This window comes from Oncorhynchus nerka, linkage group LG6 (assembly GCF_034236695.1).
Source record: "Oncorhynchus nerka isolate Pitt River linkage group LG6, Oner_Uvic_2.0, whole genome shotgun sequence".
Lineage (NCBI taxonomy): Eukaryota > Metazoa > Chordata > Actinopteri > Salmoniformes > Salmonidae > Oncorhynchus > Oncorhynchus nerka.
Window position 1 is genome coordinate 1,373,574 of NC_088401.1, and position 23,382 is coordinate 1,396,955.

The 23,382-nt window shown below is 46.6% G+C and overlaps 2 protein-coding genes across 2 annotated transcripts in view; one reads left to right on the forward strand and one right to left on the reverse strand.

Moving 5' to 3' along the window:
• Positions 1-5,028: 5,028 nt before the first annotated feature.
• map3k22 (mitogen-activated protein kinase kinase kinase 22) overlaps positions 5,029-23,382 on the forward strand; it is a 164,845-nt gene continuing 146,491 nt past the window's right edge. Inside the window, 2 exon segments of the mRNA XM_065019206.1 lie at positions 5,029-5,169; positions 5,276-5,379. The gene's annotated coding sequence lies outside the window, so the exon portion shown is untranslated.
• On the reverse strand, positions 8,716-10,597 carry LOC135572148 (uncharacterized). Its single transcript, XM_065019180.1, has 3 exons — positions 10,541-10,597; positions 9,390-10,013; positions 8,716-9,180 (listed from the first exon to the last, which is right to left on the reverse strand). Exons 1-3 carry the CDS (start codon positions 10,595-10,597, stop codon positions 8,716-8,718), a joined length of 1,146 nt encoding a protein of 381 aa, XP_064875252.1.

Below are 23,382 nucleotides of genomic sequence, written 5' to 3' on the forward strand. Positions count from 1 at the left end.
GTAAGGTCTACTACACCTGTTGTATTCAGCATTTCACTGTAAGGTCTACCTACACCTGTTGTATTCAGCATTTCACTGTGAGGTCTAACTACACCTGTTGTATTCAGCATTTCACTGTAAGGTCTACTACACCTGTTGTATTCAGCATTTCACTGTAAGGTCTACTACACCTGTTGTATTCAGCATTTCACTGTAAGGTCTACTACACCTGTTGTATTCAGCATTTCACTGTAAGGTCTACTACACCTGTTTTATTCATCAGTTCACTGTAAGGTCTACTACACCTGTTGTATTCAGCATTTCACTGTAAGGTCTACTACACCTGTTGTATTCAGCGTTTCACTGTAAGGTCTACCTACACCTGTTGTATTCAGCATTTCACTGTGAGGTCTAACTACACCTGTTGTATTCAGCATTTCACTGTAAGGTCTACTACACCTGTTGTATTCAGCATTTCACTGTAAGGTCTACTACAGCTGTTGTATTCAGCATTTCACTGTAAGGTCTACTACACCTGTTGTATTCAGCATTTCACTGTAAGGTCTACCTACACCTGTTGTATTCAGCATTTCACTGTGAGGTCTAACTACACCTGTTGTATTCAGCATTTCACTGTAAGGTCTACTACACCTGTTGTATTCAGCATTTCACTGTAAGGTCTACTACACCTGTTGTATTCAGCATTTCACTGTAAGGTCTACTACACCTGTTGTATTCAGCATTTCACTGTAAGGTCTACCTACACCTGTTGTATTCAACATTTCACTGTAAGGTCTACTACACCTGTTGTATTCAGCATTTCACTGTGAGGTCTAACTACACCTGTTGTATTCAGCATTTCACTGTAAGGTCTACTACACCTGTTGTATTCAGCATTTCACTGTGAGGTCTACTACACCTGTTGTATTCAGCATTTCACTGTGAGGTCTACTACACCTGTTGTATTCAGCATTTCACTGTGAGGTCTACCTAAACCTGTTGTATTCAGCATTTCACTGTGAGGTCTACTACACCTGTTGTATTCAGCATTTCACTGTGAGGTCTACTACACCTGTTGTATTCAGCATTTCACTGTAAGGTCTACTACACCTGTTGTATTCAGCATTTCACTGTGAGGTCTACTACACCTGTTGTATTCAGCATTTCACTGTAAGGTCTACTACACCTGTTGTATTCAGCATTTCACTGTGAGGTCTACTACAGCTGTTGTATTCATCAGTTCACTGTAAGGTCTACTACACCTGTTGTATTCAGCATTTCACTGTAATGTCTACTACACCTGTTGTATTCAGCATTTCACTGTAAGGTCTACTACACCTGTTGTATTCAGCATTTCACTGTGAGGTCTACTACACCTGTTGTATTCAGCATTTCACTGTGAGGTCTACTACACCTGTTGTATTCAGCATTTCACTGTAAGGTCTACTACACCTGTTGTATTCAGCATTTCACTGTAAGGTCTACTACACCTGTTGTATTCAGCATTTCACTGTAAGGTCTACCTACACCTGTTGTATTCAGCATTTCACTGTGAGGTCTACTACACCTGTTGTATTCAGCATTTCACTGTGAGGTCTACTACACCTGTTGTATTCAGCATTTCACTGTAAGGTCTACTACACCTGTTGTATTCAGCATTTCACTGTAAGGTCTACTACACCTGTTGTATTCAGCATTTCACTGTAAGGTCTACCTACACCTGTTGTATTCAGCATTTCACTGTGAGGTCTACTACACCTGTTGTATTCAGCATTTCACTGTGAGGTCTACTACACCTGTTGTATTCAGCATTTCACTGTGAGGTCTACTACAGCTGTTGTATTCATCAGTTCACTGTAAGGTCTACTACACCTGTTGTATTCAGCATTTCACTGTAAGGTCTACTACACCTGTTGTATTCAGCATTTCACTGTAAGGTCTAACTACACATGTTGTATTCAGCATTTCACTGTAAGGTCTACTACACCTGTTGTATTCATCAGTTCACTGTAAGGTCTACTACACCTGTTGTATTCAGCATTTCACTGTAAGGTCTACTACACCTGTTGTATTCAGCATTTTACTGTAAGGTCTACTACAGCTGTTGTATTCATCAGTTCACTGTAAGGTCTACTACACCTGTTGTATTCAGCATTTCACTGTAAGGTCTACTACACCTGTTGTATTCAGCATTTCACTGTAAGGTCTACCTACACCTGTTGTATTCAGCATTTCACTGTAAGGTCTACTACACCTGTTGTATTCAGCATTTCACTGTAAGGTCTACTACACCTGTTGTATTCAGCATTTCACTGTGAGGTCTACTACACCTGTTGTATTCAGCATTTCACTGTGAGGTCTACTACACCTGTTGTATTCAGCATTTCACTGTGAGGTCTACTACAGCTGTTGTATTCATCAGTTCACTGTAAGGTCTACTACACCTGTTGTATTCAGCATTTCACTGTAAGGTCTACTACACCTGTTGTATTCAGCATTTCACTGTAAGGTCTACTACAGCTGTTGTATTCATCAGTTCACTGTAAGGTCTACTACACCTGTTGTATTCAGCATTTCACTGTAAGGTCTACTACACCTGTTGTATTCAGCATTTCACTGTAAGGTCTATCTACACCTGTTGTATTCAGCATTTCACTGTAAGGTCTACCTACACCTGTTGTATTCAGCATTTCACTGTAAGGTCTACTACACCTGTTGTATTCAGCATTTCACTGTAAGGTCTACTACACCTGTTGTATTCAGCATTTCACTGTGAGGTCTACTACACCTGTTGTATTCAGCATTTCACTGTGAGGTCTACTACACCTGTTGTATTCAGCATTTCACTGTAAGGTCTACTACACCTGTTGTATTCAGCATTTCACTGTAAGGTCTACCTACACCTGTTGTATTCAGCATTTGACTGTGAGGTCTAACTACACCTGTTGTATTCAGCATTTCACTGTAAGGTCTACTACACCTGTTGTATTCATCAGTTCACTGTAAGGTCTACTACACCTGTTGTATTCAGCATTTCACTGTAAGGTCTACTACACCTGTTGTATTCAGCATTTTACTGTAAGGTCTACTACAGCTGTTGTATTCATCAGTTCACTGTAAGGTCTACTACACCTGTTGTATTCAGCATTTCACTGTAAGGTCTACTACACCTGTTGTATTCAGCATTTCACTGTAAGGTCTATCTACACCTGTTGTATTCAGCATTTCACTGTAAGGTCTATCTACACCTGTTGTATTCAGCATTTCACTGTGAGGTCTACTACACCTGTTGTATTCAGCATTTCACTGTGAGGTCTACTACACCTGTTGTATTCAGCATTTCACTGTGAGGTCTAACTACACCTGTTGTATTCAGCATTTCACTGTGAGGTCTACTACACCTGTTGTATTCAGCATTTCACTGTAAGGTCTACTACACCTGTTGTATTCAGCATTTCACTGTGAGGTCTACTACAGCTGTTGTATTCATCAGTTCACTGTAAGGTCTACTACACCTGTTGTATTCAGCATTTCACTGTAATGTCTACTACACCTGTTGTATTCAGCATTTCACTGTAAGGTCTACTACACCTGTTGTATTCAGCATTTCACTGTAAGGTCTACCTACACCTGTTGTATTCAGCATTTCACTGTAAGGTCTACCTACACCTGTTGTATTCAGCATTTCACTGTAAGGTCTACCTACACCTGTTGTATTCAGCATTTCACTGTGAGGTCTAACTACACCTGTTGTATTCAGCATTTCACTGTAAGGTCTACTACACCTGTTGTATTCAGCATTTCACTGTGAGGTCTAACTACACCTGTTGTATTCAGCATTTCACTGTAAGGTCTACTACACCTGTTGTATTCAGCATTTCACTGTAAGGTCTGCTACACCTGTTGTATTCAGCATTTCACTGTGAGGTCTACTACACCTGTTGTATTCAGCATTTCACTGTAAGGTCTACCTACACCTGTTGTATTCAGCATTTCACTGTAAGGTCTACTACACCTGTTGTATTCAGCATTTCACTGTGAGGTCTACTACACCTGTTGTATTCAGCATTTCACTGTGAGGTCTACTACACCTGTTGTATTCAGCATTTCACTGTGAGGTCTACTACACCTGTTGTATTCAGCATTTCACTGTAAGGTCTACTACACCTGTTGTATTCAGCATTTCACTGTAAGGTCTACTACACCTGTTGTATTCAGCATTTCACTGTGAGGTCTAACTACACCTGTTGTATTCAGCATTTCACTGTAAGGTCTACCTACACCTGTTGTATTCAGCATTTCACTGTAAGGTCTACTACACCTGTTGTATTCAGCATTTCACTGTAAGGTCTACTACACCTGTTGTATTCAGCATTTCACTGTGAGGTCTACTACACCTGTTGTATTCAGCATTTCACTGTGAGGTCTACTACACCTGTTGTATTCAGCATTTCACTGTGAGGTCTACTACACCTGTTGTATTGAGCATTTCACTGTGAGGTCTACTACACCTGTTGTATTCAGCATTTCACTGTAAGGTCTACTACACCTGTTGTATTCCGCTCATGTGACAAATATAACTTGATTTGATCCCAAATGTAAATGGGCCAATAACTTATAGCATTTCAAATAAATAATATAAAGTGATCAAATGACTTTTTAGTCTAAACTTGAACTTGAATTAAAATGTTTGTCTGTCTCCACTCTGTCTGGGGCCCCATGCCATGCATTCACTGGAGGGCAGCAGATACCACAGTTTGTGGATTTTGTCCTCAAAGTGGATCCATCCACGTCGTCATTACACATTCATGTTCTTGCGGACATCAGGGGTGTATTCATTACGGAAACCGTTTAACGAATCAGCAAGTCGGAATTTTCCTAATGTCCTAGTTCCAACTAGCATGTGAATGCGGCACGACTTGCTGCTCTGTGTTGTGAGAAAGGGAAGAGAACACAAGAGTTCTTTTTTTACCCCATCCAGTAGGTGGCGGCAATATACCGTTTCAGATGTAGTCCGCCAAATAAAAGCTTAAACAAGTAGAAGAAGAAGAGAAGACAAGCGGGGAGATACAGAAACTTTCTTCTCAAAGAGAGCTGATCTTTTGAAGCTTTCGAGGGACGTCAGGAGGTCACCAGTGGATTATTTATTTACCTGGGAGAGAGCACATTATATTTAAAGGTTTTACCAGGGTGAATATAAGCTTTTTGTTTTGCAGTTTTATTCGCTAACTGTACATGAACTGAGCGCAGCTTCCGGATGTAACTGTTTAGGGTTTGGGTCTTCTTCTCTCTGCAGGTTTTCGCCATTCTTCCTGTCTGTCCATGGTGGTTTGTAACAGCAATACGATCGATAATCCTCATGAAGTGTTTTCAGAAGAATGAAGACACCCGGGTAACAAGGTGAGCATTCATGCTGAATAAAAACTGTAGCCTTTGGCAGTCTGCAATATCCATCTTTCATGTCGCCTATTTGTTTAGTAAGTCTGGATGGAAATTAACCCTCCCAGTTTTTAGGGTCAGATTGCCCTCACCTCTCCTCCACAAGCCACGGACCAGTTGACTGTTGCCATTGGCTGTGGTTCTGTTCGATTTTGTTGCCATTGGCTGCGGTGTTCCCCAACCAATACCTGCCCTGTGGGGTTGTATTTAAAAAAAAAAATTATGTTCCAAATCTTGTCTTATGTCTAACCCTTTTCCTACTGCCTCCTCTCCTCACTGAGAACTGTCTAACCCTTTTCCTACTGTCTCCTCTCCTCACTGAGAACTGTCTAACCCTTTTCCTACTGTCTCCTCTCCTCACTGAGAACTGTCTAACCCTTTTCCTACTGTCTCCTCTCCTCACTGAGAACTGTCTAACCCTTTTCCTACTGTCTCCTCTCCTCACTGAGAACTGTCTAACCCTTTTCCTACTGCCTCCTCTCCTCACTGAGAACTGTCTAACCCTTTTCCTACTGTCTCCTCACTGAGAACTGTCTAACCCTTTTCCCACTGTCTCCTCTCCTCACTGAGAACTGTCTAACCCTTTTCCTACTGTCTCCTCTCCTCACTGAGAACTGTCTAACCCTTTTCCTACTGTCTCCTCTCCTCACTGAGAACTGTCTAACCCTTTTCCTACTGTCTCCTCACTGAGAACTGTCTAACCCTTTTCCTACTGTCTCCTCTCCTCACTGAGAACTGTCTAACCCTTTTCCTACTGTCTCCTCTCCTCACTGAGAACTGTCTAACCCTTTTCCTACTGCCTCCTCTCCTCACTGAGAACTGTCTAACCCTTTTCCTACTGTCTCCTCTCCTCACTGAGAACTGTCTAACCCTTTTCCCTTTTCCTCACTGTCTAACCCTTTCCCTCTCCTCACTGAGAACTGTCTAACCCTTTTCCTACTGTCTCCTCTCCTCACTGAGAACTGTCTAACCCTTTTCCTACTCCTCTCCTCACTGAGAACTGTCTAACCCTTTTCCTACTGTCTCTCTCTCCTCACTGTCTCCTCTCCTCACTGAGAACTGTCTAACCCTTTTCCTACTGTCTCTAACCCTTTTCCTCTCCTCCTCACTGAGAACTGTCTAACCCTTTTCCTACTGTCTCCTCTCCTCACTGAGAACTGTCTAACCCTTTTCCTACTGTCTCCTCTCCTCACTGAGAACTGTCTAACCCTTTTCCTACTGTCTCCTCTCCTCACTGAGAACTGTCTAACCCTTTTCCTACTGTCTCCTCTCCTCACTGAGAACTGTCTAACCCTTTTCCTACTGCCTCCTCTCCTCACTGAGAACTGTCTAACCCTTTTCCTACTGTCTCCTCTCCTCACTGAGAACTGTCTAACCCTTTTCCTACTGCCTCCTCTCCTCACTGAGAACTGTCTAACCCTTTTCCTACTGTCTCCTCTCCTCACTGAGAACTGTCTAACCCTTTTCCTACTGTCTCCTCTCCTCACTGAGAACTGTCTAACCCTTTTCCTACTGTCTCCTCTCCTCACTGAGAACTGTCTAACCCTTTTCCTACTGTCTCCTCACTGAGAACTGTCTAACCCTTTTCCTACTGTCTCCTCTCCTCACTGAGAACTGTCTAACCCTTTTCCTACTGTGTCTCTGTAGGGACTGTGAGCCTGGCCTATACATGATTATACAGGACCAGTCCAAAGTTTGGACACATCTACTCATTCAAGGGTTTTTCTTTATTTGACTATTTTCTACATTGTAGAATAATAGTGAAGACATCAAAACTATGAAATAACACATGGAATCATGTGTTTTAATTTTGGATTGGAGATACTTAAAGTGAGTCTGGAAGGAGAGTTTACAGTCTAACCAGACACATAGGTATTTATAGTTGTCCACATATTCTAAGTCAGAACCGTCCAGAGTATTGATGCTAGTCGGGCGGGCAGGTGCAGGCAGCGATCTGTTGAAGACTGACTTGTCTAGTTCAATAAAAAACAAGAGCCAGAGTAGTGATGCTGGTTAACTGTCCAGAGTAGTGATGCTGGTTAACTGTCCAGAGTAGTGATGCTGGTTAACTGTCCAGAGTAGTGATGCTGGTTAACTGTCCAGAGTAGTGATGCTGGTTAACTGTCCAGTGAGTTAAGTGAGTAGTGATGCTGGTTAACTGTCCAGAGTAGTGATGCTGGTTAACTGTCCAGAGTAGTGATGCTGGTTAACTGTCCAGAGTAGTGATGCTGGTTAACTGTCCAGAGTAGTGATGCTGGTTAACTGTCCAGAGTAGTGATGCTGGTTAACTGTCCAGAGTAGTGATGCTGGTTAACTGTCCAGAGTAGTGATGCTGGTTAACTGTCCAGAGTAGTGATGCTGGTTAACTGTCCAGAGTAGTGATGCTGGTTAACTGTCCAGAGTAGTGATGCTGGTTAACTGTCAGAGTAGTGATGCACTGTCCAGAGTAGTGATGCTGGTTAACTGTCCAGAGTAGTGATGCTGGTTAACTGTCCAGAGTAGTGATGCTGGTTAACTGTCCAGAGTAGTGATGCTGGTTAACTGTCCAGAGTAGTGATGCTGGTTAACTGTCCAGAGTAGTGATGCTGGTTAACTGTCCAGAGTAGTGATGCTGGTTAACTGTCCAGAGTAGTGATGCTGGTTAACTGTCCAGAGTAGTGATGCTGGTTAACTGTCCAGAGTAGTGATGCTGGTTAACTGTCCAGAGTAGTGATGCTGGTTAACTGTCCAGAGTAGTGATGCTGGTTAACTGTCCAGAGTAGTGATGCTGGTTAACTGTCCAGAGTAGTGATGCTGGTTAACTGTCCAGAGTAGTGATGCTGGTTAACTGTCCAGAGTAGTGATGCTGGTTAACTGTCCAGGATGGAGAGTTGAATTGTCAAACCGCCTCAGTCAAGTGACATGACAACCAAAACAGTCCATTTAGCTGATAACAGTGGTAGGTCTACAATTACACACTAGGACAGAGATGGAAACAACAGTCCATTTAGCTGATAACAGTGGTAGGTCTACAATTACACACTAGGACAGAGATGGAGACAACAGTCCATTTAGCTGATAACAGTGGTAGGTCTGCAATTACACACTAGGACAGAGATGGAAACAACAGTCCATTTAGCTGATAACAGTGGTAGGTCTGCAATTACACACTAGGACAGAGATGGAAACAGAGGTGTCTAGTGCTGTTTTGATGGATGAGGACAGTCCCCTACCCTCTGACCTCTACAGAGTCTCCCAGCAGGCCACACCTCTACCAAGATGATGTTCTCCAGACTCCCTGGTCTCAGTGAGGGCAGACTAGCATTCTGAGGTGGGGTTCTCCAGACTCCCTGGTCTCTTTGAGGTGGGGTTCTCCAGACTCCCTGGTCTCTGTGAGGTGGGGTTCTCCAGACTCCCTGGTCTCTGTGAGGTGGGGTTCTCCAGACTCCCTGGTCTCTGTGAGGTGGGGTTCTCCAGACTCCTGGTCTCTGTGAGGTGGGGTTCTCCAGACTCCTGGTCTCTGTGAGGTGGGGTTCTCCAGACTCCTGGTCTCTGTGAGGTGGGGTTCTCCAGACTCCCTGGTCTCTGTGAGGTGGGGTTCTCCAGACTCCCTGGTCTCTGTGAGGTGGGGTTCTCCAGACTCCCTGGTCTCTGTGAGGTGGGGTTCTCCAGACTCCCTGGTCTCTGTGAGGTGGGGTTCTCCAGACTCCCTGGTCTCTGTGAGGTGGGGTTCTCCAGACTCCCTGGTCTCGGTGAGGTGGGGTTCTCCAGACTCCCTGGTCTCTGTGAGGAGGACAGACTAGCATTCTGAGGTGGGGTTCTCCAGACTCCCTGGTCTCAGTGAGGAGGACAGACTAGCATTCTGAGTTGGGGTTCTCCAGACTCCCTGGTCTCTGTGAGGGCAGACTAGCATTCTGAGGTGGGGTTCTCCAGACTCCCTGGTCTCTGTGAGGTGGGGTTCTCCAGACTCCCTGGTCTCAGTGAGGGCAGACTAGCATTCTGAGGTGGGGTTCTCCAGACTCCCTGGTCTCTGTGAGGTGGGGTTCTCCAGACTCCCTGGTCTCTGTGAGGTGGGGTTCTCCAGACTCCCTGGTCTCTGTGAGGTGGGGTTCTCCAGACTCCCTGGTCTCTGTGAGGTGGGGTTCTCCAGACTCCTGGTCTCTGTGAGGTGGGGTTCTCCAGACTCCCTGGTCTCTGTGAGGTGGGGTTCTCCAGACTCCCTGGTCTCTGTGAGGTGGGGTTCTCCAGACTCCTGGTCTCTGTGAGGTGGGGTTCTCCAGACTCCCTGGTCTCTGTGAGGTGGGGTTCTCCAGACTCCCTGGTCTCTGTGAGGTGGGGTTCTCCAGACTCCCTGGTCTCTGTGAGGTGGGGTTCTCCAGACTCCCTGGTCTCTGTGAGGTGGGGTTCTCCAGACTCCCTGGTCTCTGTGAGGTGGGGTTCTCCAGACTCCCTGGTCTCTGTGAGGTGGGGTTCTCCAGACTCCCTGGTCTCGGTGAGGTGGGGTTCTCCAGACTCCCTGGTCTCGGTGAGGTGGGGTTCTCCAGACTCCCTGGTCTCGGTGAGGTGGGGTTCTCGAGACTCCCTGGTCTCAGTGAGGAGGGCAGACTAGCTCTAGGCTAGTTAATAGTTAGGACCTTGTCATATTTTCTTGTTTAAACGAATGGCTGGACTTGACTCCGTTGTCCCTTCCCTGAACAAAAATATAAACGCATCATGTAAAGTGTTGGTCCCATGTTTCATGAGCTGAAATAAAAGATCCCAGAAATGTTTCAAATGCTCAAAAAAGCTTATTTTTCTAACATTATGTGAACAAATGTGTTTCCATCCTCTGTTAGTGAGCATTTTCCCTTTACCAAATAATCCATCCACCTGACAGGTGTGGTATATCAAGAAGCTGATTAAAGAGCATGCTCTTTACACAGGTTCACCTTGTGTTGGGGACAATAAAAGGCCATTCTCAAATGTGCAGTTTTGTCACAGATGTCTTAAGTTTTGATGAACTGTGCAATTGGCATGCTGACTGCAGGAATGTCCACCAGAGTTGTTGCCAGATAATTGAATGCTCATTTCTCTACCATTAGCCGGCTCCAATGTCGTTTTAGAGAATTTGGCAGAACGTCCAACTGGCTTCACAACCACAGACCATGTGTATGGCGTCGTGTGGTTTGCTGATGTCAACGTTGTGAACAGAGTACCCCATGGTATGGTATGGTCAGGCATAAGCTACATACAACACAATCGCATTTTATCGATGACAATTTGAATGCACAGAGATACCGTGACGAGATCTTGAGGTCCATTGTTGTGCCATTCATCCACCACCATCACCTCATATTACAGCATAATAATGGTTTTCATGAGGTAAATGGTGATCCACACCAGATACTGACTGGTTTTCTGATCACACCAGATACTGACTGGTTTTCTGATCCACACCAGATACTGACTGGTTTTCTGATCACACCAGATACTGACTGGTTTTCTGATCACACCAGATACTGACTGGTTTTCTGATCACACCAGATACTGACTGGTTTTCTGATCAACACTAGATACTGACTGGTTTTCTGATCACACCAGATACTGACTGGTTTTCTGATCACACCAGATACTGACTGGTTTTCTGATCACACCAGATACTGACTGGTTTTCTGATCACACCAGATACTGACTGGTTTTCTGATCACACCAGATACTGACTGGTTTTCTGATCACACCAGATACTGACTGGTTTTCTGATCACATCAGATACTGACTGGTTTTCTGATCACACCAGGTACTGACTGGTTTTCATGAGGTAAATGGCGATCACACCAGATACTGACTGGTTTTCTGATCCATGCCAATGCCATTTTTTTAAAGGTGCATCCCTGTATCGCCAGTCATGTAAAAACCATAGTTTAGGGCCTAATTAATGCATTTAAATTAAAAGATTTTCTTAAGAACTGTAACTCAGTGAAATCTTAAATGTTTCATTGCTATTTTTGTTCAGTATATTTCCAGGGTCTTTGAATAGATTTAATCTTTCTAGAGACGCTGACACTAACTTAACACACTCATGGAAAAGTGCTGTTCTCCCCTAGAAACTCTCCTTTAGCCTTGCTATGAACTCTCACCACAATCTCCCCGTGGCTTCTTCGTGAGTAACCATCTGATTCAGAGGAAGAGAAAGAGAGCGCTCTGAGGAGTTAGGATAGTCGTGAGCTGGAGTGTTTAGGCTTCTGTCTCCGTGGTAACAGTGTTTAGTTCTACTGCGTGTCCCCGGTACTGTAGCCTCTCCTCTGGTGACATCACCGGAGTCTGATCGTCCCTAGTGACCAGACACCACCCCCACGGTACTGGCATTGCGCTGAGACACCAAACAAAAGACATTTGATTTCAAAGTTTAACAAACCACACAACTCCACAACTCCAAGGGCGACTTTTAACAATTTAAACATTTTAATAAAATACATTTTACTTGAAGAACTGTGCAAATTCAAAGTTTGATAACAGAATTTCAGTCCAGTGTTTTCTAAAAACCCTGTTTAAATATTTGCTGCGAATTAAGATTAATTTAAAGATGTATGCAGAAGTAATGGGGTGTCAGCTATGACACGACACCTTGACTCGAACTACAGTAAGAGAAGTAATGGAATGTCATCATGGGTCTCTGATCTGTAGTTGACAAAACATGACCACATTTGGTTGGTCCGGACCAGACCAAATCTGATCCAATCATAGATGTTTAAGTTATACAAGTTCAGCACAGCAGAGTTCAGCACAGCAGAGTTCAGCACAGCAGAGTTCAGCACAGCAGAGTTCAGCACAGCAGAGTTCAGCACAGCAGAGTTCAGCACAGCAGAGTTCAGCACAGCAGAGTTCAGCACAGCAGAGTTCAGCACAGCAGAGTTCAGCACAGCAGAGTTCAGCACAGCAGAGTTCAGCACAGCAGAGTTCAGCACAGCACAGCAGAGTTCAGCACAGCACAGCAGAGTTCAGCACAGCACAGCAGAGTTCAGCTCAGCACAGCAGAGTTCAGCACAGCACAGCAGAGTTCAGCAGAGTTCAGCACAGCAGAGTTCAACTATTTTTCAAGGAAAGCAGCAGCTGGTAGCTCCATTTGTCTCTAGATGACGGCATGACGTAATAGTGGTGTCGTAACGTTCATTTGCGCTTGAAAAACCCAAACATAATTTCTGATTATGCATTCCCTCAGTCCAAAGCCAAACCTAATAGAATGTTGGAGGGAAAAGGAACAGATTTTAAATAATTAAACGCTACAGAAAACAACAGGAAGGTAGATAAACTTTCTTTAGAAAAGGCTTTTTAAAAAAGGTTTGTCTTTTGGAGAGCTGTGGAGTCATTTAACCACAAGGAACCCATTTTTCTATAAATGAGTTTCACTACAGCAGCAGAGACTGGAGTCACAGACTATCCGTTATATTGGCCAGATACTCCATTGGCCGCTCTAACGATGATAATAAATAGCTTCAGAAATGTAAGGCAGTCAGGAGGAGGCGAGATCGGGTGGGAGGAGGCGAGATCGGGTGGGAGGAGGCGAGATCGGGTGGGAGGAGGCGAGATCGGGCGGGAGGAGGCGAGATCGGGCGGGAGGAGGCGAGATCGGGCGGGAGGAGGCGAGATCGGGCGGGAGGAGGCGAGATCGGGCGGGAGGAGGCGAGATCGGGCGGGAGGAGGCGAGATCGGGCGGGAGGAGGCGAGATCGGGCGGGAGGAGGCGAGATCGGGCGGGAGGAGGCGAGATCGGGTGGGAGGAGGCATGATCAGGTGGGACCATTCTAGCCAATGAGAGAGGGCTGATACAAGTGTGATAACAGGCACAACTCAGATATGAAGTTTTTTTTGTCTACCAGTACACTGGTAACAACCTAATAATTTACAAAACTTCTATTCGATCAAATAAGCCACAAGTAGAAAATAAGCCGTTACATTTTTGTTAACCAAATTAAACACTCTCACATTGACCTGTATAGAAAACTCCTCTCTTACATGGAACCCAAACCGGCTGCACGCATGCTCATCATGCATACGTGTATTTTGTCCTCCCACACCAAATGCGATCACGACACCCAGGGTAAACTATCAAAACAAACTACGTTAATTTGGGAACAGTTCGAAAAACATTTATGGCAATTTAGCTAGTTAGCTTACCCTTGCTAGCTAATTTGTCCTTTTTAGCTAGCTTGCTGTTGCTAGCTAATGTGTCCTGGGATATAAACATTGAGTTGTTATTTGACCTGAAATGCACAAGGTCCTCTACTCTGCCAATTGATCCACACATAAAACAGTCAACCAAATCGTTCCTAGTCATCTCTCCTCCTTCCAGGCTTTTTCATCTTTGACCTTATATGGTGATTGGCATCTACACTTTCATAGTATTACCATGACTACCGGCAAAACGTCTTTCAATCACCCACGTGGGTATAACCAATGAGGAGATGGCACGTGGGTACCTGCTTCTATAAACCAATGAGAAGATGGGAGAGGCAGGACTTGCATATATACATAATTTTAAGCAGTATAGATGAAGGGGAAGAGACTGGTTAAAGAAGGATGTTCAAGCCTTGAGACATTTGAGACATGGATTGTGTATGTGTGTCATTCAGAGGATGAACGGGCAAGACAAAATGTTTAAGTGCCTTTGAACTGGGTTTGGTAGTAGGTGCCAGGTGCACCGGTTTGTGTCAAGAACGGCAATGTTGCTGGGTTTTTCATGCTCAACAGTTTCCCGTGTGTATCAAGAATGGTCCACCAACCAAAAGGACATCCAGCCAACAGACGGGTTGCAGTTAGTCAACTGACAGTTCAGCATTGGTGCCCAAAAGACCCATAAAAGAATGCTCAACTTGCCGTACCTTGAAACGAATGGAGAAAAGCACGTGTATATACATCCATCGTGCCGCGTGTCAATGTTGCAGGCTGGTTGGTGGTGGTGTGGGGGGGGGTGTTTTCATGGCACACATTGAGTCCCTTGATAAAAGTGGAGCAACGTGGCCTCCCGAGTAGTGCAGCGGTCTAAGGCACTGCGTCGCAGCGTTTGAGGCGTCACTACAGACCCGCGGTCGATCTCCGGCTGTGTCACAACCGGTGGTGACCGGAGGTCCGATAGGGCGGCACACAATTAGCCCAGCGTCGTCTGGGTTTGGGGAGGGTTTTGCCGTAGGCTCATCGTGCTCTAGCGACTCCTTGTGGCGGGTCGTGCGCCTGCAGGTTGAACCCCGGTTGTCAGTTGAACGGTGTTTCCTCCGACACATTAGTGCGGCTGGCTTCCGGGTTAAGTTGGTGGGTGTTAAGAAGCGCGGTTAGGAGCGTCATGTTTAGGAGGACGCATGACTCGACCTTCGCCTCTCCCGAGCCCGTTGAGGGGTAGCAGCGATGAGACCGTCCGTATAAGCCGCTGCAGTAGGGTCAATTCAAGAAGTGATTTGAATTTAAACTTCATAAATGGACTTTTCAGTTTATTGAGAAATATGGCTCTTTTTTTTTCAAATATTTATTTTTTGTATTTCTGTTAACCTTCCTGAAATGACTCTAGGATGAAGATAACTTGTCCTAAGCTGGGTATTTTTCCATGGGGAAGCTTTCAAAAATAAAACCGAATCATGAGACTGTGCCGTTCCTTACTAGCATCTCTTGTCACTGGAATTGACCCAAGTTGTGCTCTGCATGGCTTAATATGGGAGGAGAAACACAATGTGTTGGTGACAACATGTCACCAACATCCTAGTGTAATGGGAAGAACAGCTCTAATCTATAGATGGCCTGTTAGCTGCATCTCAGGGGGAGATGTTTCTACTCAGCCAGGGAGATGTTTCTACTCAGCCAGAGAGATGTTTCTACTCAGCCAGAGAGATGTTTCTACTCAGCCAGAGAGATGTTTCTACTCAGCCAGGGAGATGTTTCTACTCAGCCAGAGAGATGTTTCTACTCAGCCAGAGAGATGTTTCTACTCAGGGGAAAGATGTTTCTACTCAGCCAGAGAGATGTTTAGACTCAGCCAGAGAGATGTTTCTACTCAGCCAGGAGGTTTCTATCAGAGATGGAGACAGAGGGTTCTATCAGCCAGGGAGATGTTTCTACTCAGCCAGGGAGATGTTTCTATCAGCCAGAGAGATGTTTCTACTCAGCCAGAGAGATGTTTCTACTCAGCCAGAGAGATGTTTCTACTCAGCCAGAGAGATGTTTCTACTCAGCCAGAGAGATGTTTCTACTCAGCCAGAGAGATGTTTCTACTCAGCCAGAGAGATGTTTCTACTTAGCCAGAGAGATGTTAGACAGCAGGGTTCTATCAGTGGGAGAGATGGTAGACAGCAGGGTTCTATCAGGGGGAGAGATGGTAGACAGCAGGGTTCTATCAGGGGGAGAGATGGTAGACAGCAGGGTTCTATCAGGGGGAGAGATGGTAGACAGCAGGGTTCTATCAGGGGGAGAGATGGTAGACAGCAGGGTTCTATCAGGGGGGAGATGTTTCTACTCAGCCAGAGAGATGGTAGACAGCAGGGTTCTATCAGGGGGAGAGATGGTAGACAGCAGGGTTCTATCAGGGGGAGAGATGGTAGACAGCAGGGTTCTATCAGGGGAGAGATGGTAGACAGCAGGGTTCTATCAGGGGGGGGGAGAGATGGTAGACAGCAGGGTTCTATCAGGGGAGAGATGGTAGACAGCAGGGTTCTATCAGGGGGAGAGATGGTAGACAGCAGGGTTCTATCAGGGGGAGATGTTTCTACTCAGCCAGAGAGATGGTAGACAGCAGGGTTCTATCAGGGGGAGAGATGGTAGACGGCAGGGTTCTATCAGGGGAGACATGTTTCTACTCAGGGCCAGGGGAGAGATGGTAGACAGCAGGGTTCTATCAGGGGAGAGATGGTAGACAGCAGGGTTCTATCAGGGGAGAGATGGTAGACGGCAGGGTTCTATCAGGGGGAAAGTTGTTTCTATCAGCCAGAGAGATGTTAGACAGCAGGGTTCTATCAGGGTTCTATCAGGGGGAGAGATGGTAGACAGCAGGGTTCTATCAGGGGGAGAGATGGTAGACAGCAGGGTTCTATCAGGGGGAGAGATGGTAGACAGCAGGGTTCTATCAGGGGGAGAGATGGTAGACAGCAGGGTTCTATCAGGGGGAGAGATGGTAGACAGCAGGGTTCTATCAGGGGGAGATGTTTCTATTCAGCCAGAGAGATGGTAGACGGCAGGGTTCTATCAGGGGGGAAAGATGTTTCTACTCAGCCAGAGAGATGGTAGACAGCAGGGTTCTATCAGGGGGAGAGATGGTGGACAGCGGGGTTCTATCAGGGGGAGAGATGGTAGACAGCAGGGTTCTATCAGGGGGAGATGTTTCTACTCAGCCAGAGAGATGGTAGACAGCAGGGTTCTATCAGGGGGAGAGATGGCCAGAGAGAGCAGGGTTCTATATCAGGGGAGAGATGGTAGACGGCAGGGTTCTATCAGATGTTTCTACTCAGGAGAGATGGTAGACGGCAGGGTTCTATCAGGGGAGAGATGGTAGACAGCAGGGTTCTATCAGGCGGAGAGATGGTAGACAGCAGGGTTCTATCAGGGGGAGATGTTTCTATTCAGCCAGAGAGATGGTAGACGGCAGGGTTCTATCAGGGGGGAAAGATGTTTCTACTCAGCCAGAGAGATGGTAGACAGCAGGGTTCTATCAGGGGGAGAGATGGTGGACAGCGGGGTTCTATCAGGGGAGAGATGGTAGACAGCAGGGTTCTATCAGGGGAGATGTTTCTACTCAGCCAGAGAGATGGTAGACAGCAGGGTTCTATCAGGGGGAGAGATGGTAGACAGCAGGGTTCTATCAGGGGGAGAGATGGTAGACGGCAGGGTTCTATCAGGGGGAGAGATGGTAGACGGCAGGGTTCTATCAGGGGGAGAGATGGTAGACAGCAGGGTTCTATCAGGGGAGAGATGGTAGACAGCAGGGTTCTATCAGGGGAGAGATGGTAGACAGCAGGGTTCTATCAGGGGAGAGATGGTAGACAGCAGGGTTCTATCAGGGGAAGAGATGGTAGACGGCAGGGTTCTATCAGGGGGAGAGATGGTAGACGGCAGGGTTCTATCAGGGGAGATGGAGCAGGGATCAGGGGGAGAGATGGTAGACGGGGTTCTATCAGGGGGAGAGATGGTAGACGGCAGGGTTCTACCAGGGGAGAGATGGTAGACGGCAGGGTTCTACCAGGGGGGGAGAGATGGTAGACGGCAGGGTTCTACCAGGGGGAGAGATGGTAGACGGCAGGGTTCTACCAGGGGGAGAGATGGTAGACGGCAGGGTTCTACCAGGGGAGAGATGGTAGACGGCAGGGTTCTATCAGGGGAGAGATGGTAGACGGCAGGGTTCTATCAGGGGAGAGATGGTAGACGGCAGGGTTCTATCAGGGGGAGAGATGGTAGACGGCAGGGTTCTATCAGGGGGAGAGATGGTAGACGGCAGGGTTCTATCAGGGGGAGAGATGGTAGACGGCAGGGTTCTATCAGGGGGAGATGGTAGACGGCAGGGTTCTATCAGGGGAGAGATGGTAGACGGCAGGGTTCTATCAGGGGAGAGATGGTAGACGGCAGGGTTCTATCAGGGGAGAGATGGTAGACGGCAGGGTTCTATCAGGGGGAGATGTTTCTACTCAGCCAGAGAGATGGTAGACAGCAGGGTTCTATCAGGGGCAGAGATGGTAGGCGGCAGGGTTCTATCGGGGGGAGATGTTTCTACTCAGCCAGAGAGATGGTAGACAGCAGGGTTCTATCAGGGGAGAGATGGTAGACGGCAGGGTTCTATCAGGGGAGAGATGGTAGACGGCAGGGTTCTATCAGGGGGAGATGGTAGACGGCAGGGTTCTATCAGGGGGAGAGATGGTAGACGGCAGGGTTCTATCAGGGGGAGAGATGGTAGACGGCAGGGTTCTATCAGGGGAGAGATGGTAGACGGCAGGGTTCTATCAGGGGAGAGATGGTAGACGGCAGGGTTCTATCAGGGGAGAGATGGTAGACGGCAGGGGGTTCTACCAGGGGAGAGATGGTAGACGGCAGGGTTCTATCAGGGGAGAGATGGTAGACGGCAGGGTTCTATCAGGGGAGATGTTTCTATTCAGCCAGAGAGATGGTAGACGGCAGGGTTCTATCAGGGGAGAGATGGTAGACGGCAGGGTTCTACCAGGGGGAGAGATGGTAGACGGCAGGGTTCTACCAGGGGGAGAGATGGTAGACGGCAGGGTTCTACCAGGGGGAGAGATGGTAGACGGCAGGGTTCTACCAGGGGGAGAGATGGTAGACGGCAGGGTTCTATCAGGGGGAGAGATGGTAGACGGCAGGGTTCTATCAGGGGGAGAGATGGTAGACGGCAGGGTTCTACCAGGGGGAGAGATGGTAGACGGCAGGGGGTTCTACCAGGGGGAGAGATGGTAGACGGCAGGGTTCTACCAGGGGAGAGATGGTAGACGGCAGGGTTCTATCAGGGGGAGATGGAGACGGCAGGGTTCTATCAGGGGAGAGATGGTAGACGGCAGGGTTCTACCAGGGGGAGAGATGGTAGACGGCAGGGTTCTACCAGGGGGAGAGATGGTAGACGGCAGGGTTCTATCAGGGGAGAGATGGTAGACGGCAGGGTTCTATCAGGGGAGAGATGGTAGACGGCAGGGTTCTACCAGGGGAGAGATGGTAGACGGCAGGGTTCTATCAGGGGAGAGATGGTAGACGGCAGGGTTCTATCAGGGGGAGAGATGGTAGACGGCAGGGTTCTACCAGGGGAGAGATGGTAGACGGCAGGGTTCTATCAGGGGAGAGATGTAGGCGGCAGGGTAGACGGCAGGGTTCTATCAGGGGGAGAGATGGTAGACGGCAGGGTTCTATCAGGGGGAGAGATGGTAGACGGCAGGGTTCTATCAGGGGGAGAGATGGTAGACGGCAGGGTTCTATCAGGGGGAGAGATGGTAGACGGCAGGGTTCTACCAGGGGGAGAGATGGTAGACGGCAGGGTTCTATCAGGGGGAGAGATGGTAGACGGCAGGGTTCTATCAGGGTTCTCAGATCAATCTTCTCCTGTATCTGACTCGAGAACGTCTGTGTGATTATTGTGTTACTATGTTGATGGTTCCTATGGTTCCTTTGCTAACCTCCTATGGTTCCTTTGCTAGCCTCCTAGGTTCCTTTGTTATTCTGTCTGCCTCTTGACAGATGGGTTTTACTCCAGTCTGAGTTTGTTTTCCTATGAACGCTGCGAGATGAACTATTGTGCCGTACAACTGAATTGGTCATCTAATATTTAGACTTGTAATATAGTATTAATCACTGTGTACAAAACATTAGGAACATAATCACATGTTCAGTATGGATTCACCTGGTCAGTCTATGTAATGGAAAGAGCAGGTGTTCCTAATGTTTTGGACACTTAGTATTTAGATTTCAATCTCTAATAAACAGTCTGTAATACACTAGTTGGTCTCCAGTCTGTAATACACTGGTAGTTGGTCTCCGGTCTGTAATACACTAGTTGGTCTCCAGTCTGTAATACACTGGTAGTAGGTCTCCAGTCTGTAATACACTGGTAGTAGGTCTCCAGTCTGTAATACACTGGTAGTAGGTCTCCAGTCTGTAATACACTGGTAGTAGGTCTCCAGTCTGTAATACACTGGTAGTAGGTCTCCAGTCTGTAATACACTGGTAGTAGGTAGTAGGTCTCCAGTCTGTAATACACTGGTAGTAGGTCTCCAGTCTGTAATACACTGGTAGTTGGTCTCCAGTCTGTAATACACTAGTTGGTCTCCAGTCTGTAATACACTAGTTGGTCTCCAGTCTGTAATACACTAGTTGGTCTCCGGTCTGTAATACACTGGTAGTTGGTCTCCGGTCTGTAATACACTGGTAGTTGGTCTCCGGTCTGTAATACACTAGTTGGTCTCCAGTCTGTAATACACTGGTAGTTGGTCTCCAGTCTGTAATACACTAGTTGGTCTCCGGTCTGTAATACACTGGTAGTTGGTCTCCAGTCTGTAATACACTAGTTGGTCTCCAGTCTGTAATACACTGGTAGTTGGTCTCCGGTCTGTAATACACTGGTAGTTGGTCTCCGGTCTGTAATACACTGGTAGTTGGTCTCCGGTCTGTAATACACTGGTAGTTGGTCTCCGGTCTGTAATACACTGGTAGTTGGTCTCCGGTCTGTAATACACTGGTAGTTGGTCTCCAGTCTGTAATACACTGGTAGTTGGTCTCCAGTCTGTAATACACTGGTAGTAGGTCTCCAGTCTGTCTGGTAGTAGTTGGTCTCCAGTCTGTAATACACTGGTAGTTGGTCTCCGGTCTGTAATACACTGGTAGTTGGTCTCCAGTCTGTAATACACTAGTTGGTCTGCGGTCTGTAATACACTGGTAGGTCTGCGGTCTTTAATACACTGGTAGTAGGTCTGCGGTCTTTAATACACTGGTAGTAGGTCTCCAGTCTGTAATACACTAGTAGGTCTCCAGTCTGTAATACACTGGTAGTTGGTCTCCAGTCTGTAATACACTGGTAGTTGGTCTCCAGTCTGTAATACACTGGTAGGTCTCCAGTCTGTAATACACTGGTAGGTCTCCAGTCTGTAATACACTGGTAGTTGGTCTCCAGTCTGTAATACACTGGTAGTTGGTCTCCGGTCTGTAATACACTGGTAGTTGGTCTCCGGTCTGTAATACACTGGTAGTTGGTCTCCGGTCTGTAATACACTAGTAGTTGGTCTCCAGTCTGTAATACACTGGTAGTTGGTCTCCGGTCTGTAATACACTGGTAGTTGGTCTCCAGTCTGTAATACACTGGTAGTTGGTCTCCGGTCTGTAATACACTGGTAGTTGGTCTCCGGTCTGTAATACACTGGTAGTTGGTCTCCGGTCTGTAATACACTGGTAGTTGGTCTCCAGTCTGTAATACACTGGTAGTTGGTCTCCAGTCTGTAATACACTGGTAGTTGGTCTCCAGTCTGTAATACACTGGTAGTTGGTCTCCAGTCTGTAATACACTGGTAGTTGGTCTCCAGTCTGTAATACACTGGTAGTTGGTCTCCAGTCTGTAATACACTAGTTGGTCTCCAGTCTGTAATACACTGGTAGTTGGTCTCCGGTCTGTAATACACTGGTAGTTGGTCTCCGGTCTGTAATACACTGGTAGTTGGTCTCCGGTCTGTAATACACTGGTAGTTGGTCTCCTGTCTGTAATACACTGGTAGTTGGTCTCCAGTCTGTAATACACTGGTAGTTGGTCTCCAGTCTGTAATACACTGGTAGTTGGTCTCCAGTCTGTAATACACTGGTAGTTGGTCTCCAGTCTGTAATACACTGGTAGTTGGTCTCCAGTCTGTAATACACTGGTAGTTGGTCTCCAGTCTGTAATACACTAGTTGGTCTCCAGTCTGTAATACACTGGTAGTTGGTCTCCGGTCTGTAATACACTAGTTGGTCTCCGGTCTGTAATACAATAGTTGGTCTCCGTCTGTAATACACTAGTTGGTCTCCGGTCTGTAATACACTGGTAGTTGGTCTCCGGTCTGTAATACACTGGTAGTTGGTCTCCGGTCTGTAATACACTGGTAGTTGGTCTCCTGTCTGTAATACACTGTAGTTGGTAGGTCTGTAATACACAGTCTGTAATACACTGGTAGTAGGTCTCCAGTCTGTAATACACTGGTAGTTGGTCTCCAGTCTGTAATACACTGGTAGTAGGTCTCCAGTCTGTAATACACTAGTTGGTCTCCAGTCTGTAATACACTGGTAGTTGGTCTCCGGTCTGTAATACACTGGTAGTTGGTCTCCAGTCTCTAATACACTAGTTGGTCTCCGGTCTGTAATACACTGGTAGTTGGTCTCCAGTCTCTAATACACTGGTAGTTGGTCTCCAGTCTGTAATACACTGGTAGTAGGTCTCCAGTCTGTAATACACTAGTTGGTCTCCAGTCTGTAATACACTGGTAGTAGGTCTCCGGTCTGTAATACACTGGTAGTTGGTCTCCGGTCTGTAATACACTGGTAGTTGGTCTCCGGTCTGTAATACACTGGTAGTTGGTCTCCAGTCTGTAATACACTGGTAGTTGGTCTCCGGTCTGTAATACACTGGTAGTTGGTCTCCGGTCTGTAATACACTAGTTGGTCTCCAGTCTGTAATACACTGGTAGTAGGTCTCCAGTCTGTAATACACTGGTAGTTGGTCTCCAGTCTGTAATACACTGGTAGTTGGTCTCCAGTCTGTAATACACTGGTAGTAGGTCTCCAGTCTGTAATACACTGGTAGTTGGTCTCCGGTCTGTAATACACTAGTAGTTGGTCTCCGGTCTGTAATACACTGGTAGTTGGTCTCCAGTCTGTAATACACTAGTTGGTGTCCAGTCTGTAATACACTAGTTGGTCTCCAGTCTGTAATACACTAGTTGGTCTCCGGTCTGTAATACACTGGTAGTTGGTCTCCAGTCTGTAATACACTGGTAGTTGGTCTCCAGTCTGTAATACACTGGTAGTAGGTCTCCAGTCTGTAATACACTGGTAGTTGGTCTCCAGTCTGTAATACACTGGTAGTTGGTCTCCGGTCTGTAATACACTGGTAGTAGGTCTCCAGTCTGTAATACACTGGTAGTTGGTCTCCAGTCTGTAATACACTAGTTGGTCTCCAGTCTGTAATACACTGGTAGTTGGTCTCCGGTCTGTAATACACTGGTAGTTGGTCTCCGGTCTGTAATACACTGGTAGTTGGTCTCCGGTCTGTAATACACTGGTAGTTGGTCTCCGGTCTGTAATACACTGGTAGTTGGTCTCCAGTCTGTAATACACTAGTTGGTCTCCAGTCTGTAATACACTGGTAGTAGGTCTCCAGTCTGTAATACACTGGTAGTTGGTCTCCAGTCTGTAATACACTGGTAGTTGGTCTCCAGTCTGTAATACACTGGTAGTTGGTCTCCAGTCTGTAATACACTGGTAGTTGGTCTCCAGTCTGTAATACACTGGTAGTAGGTCTCCAGTC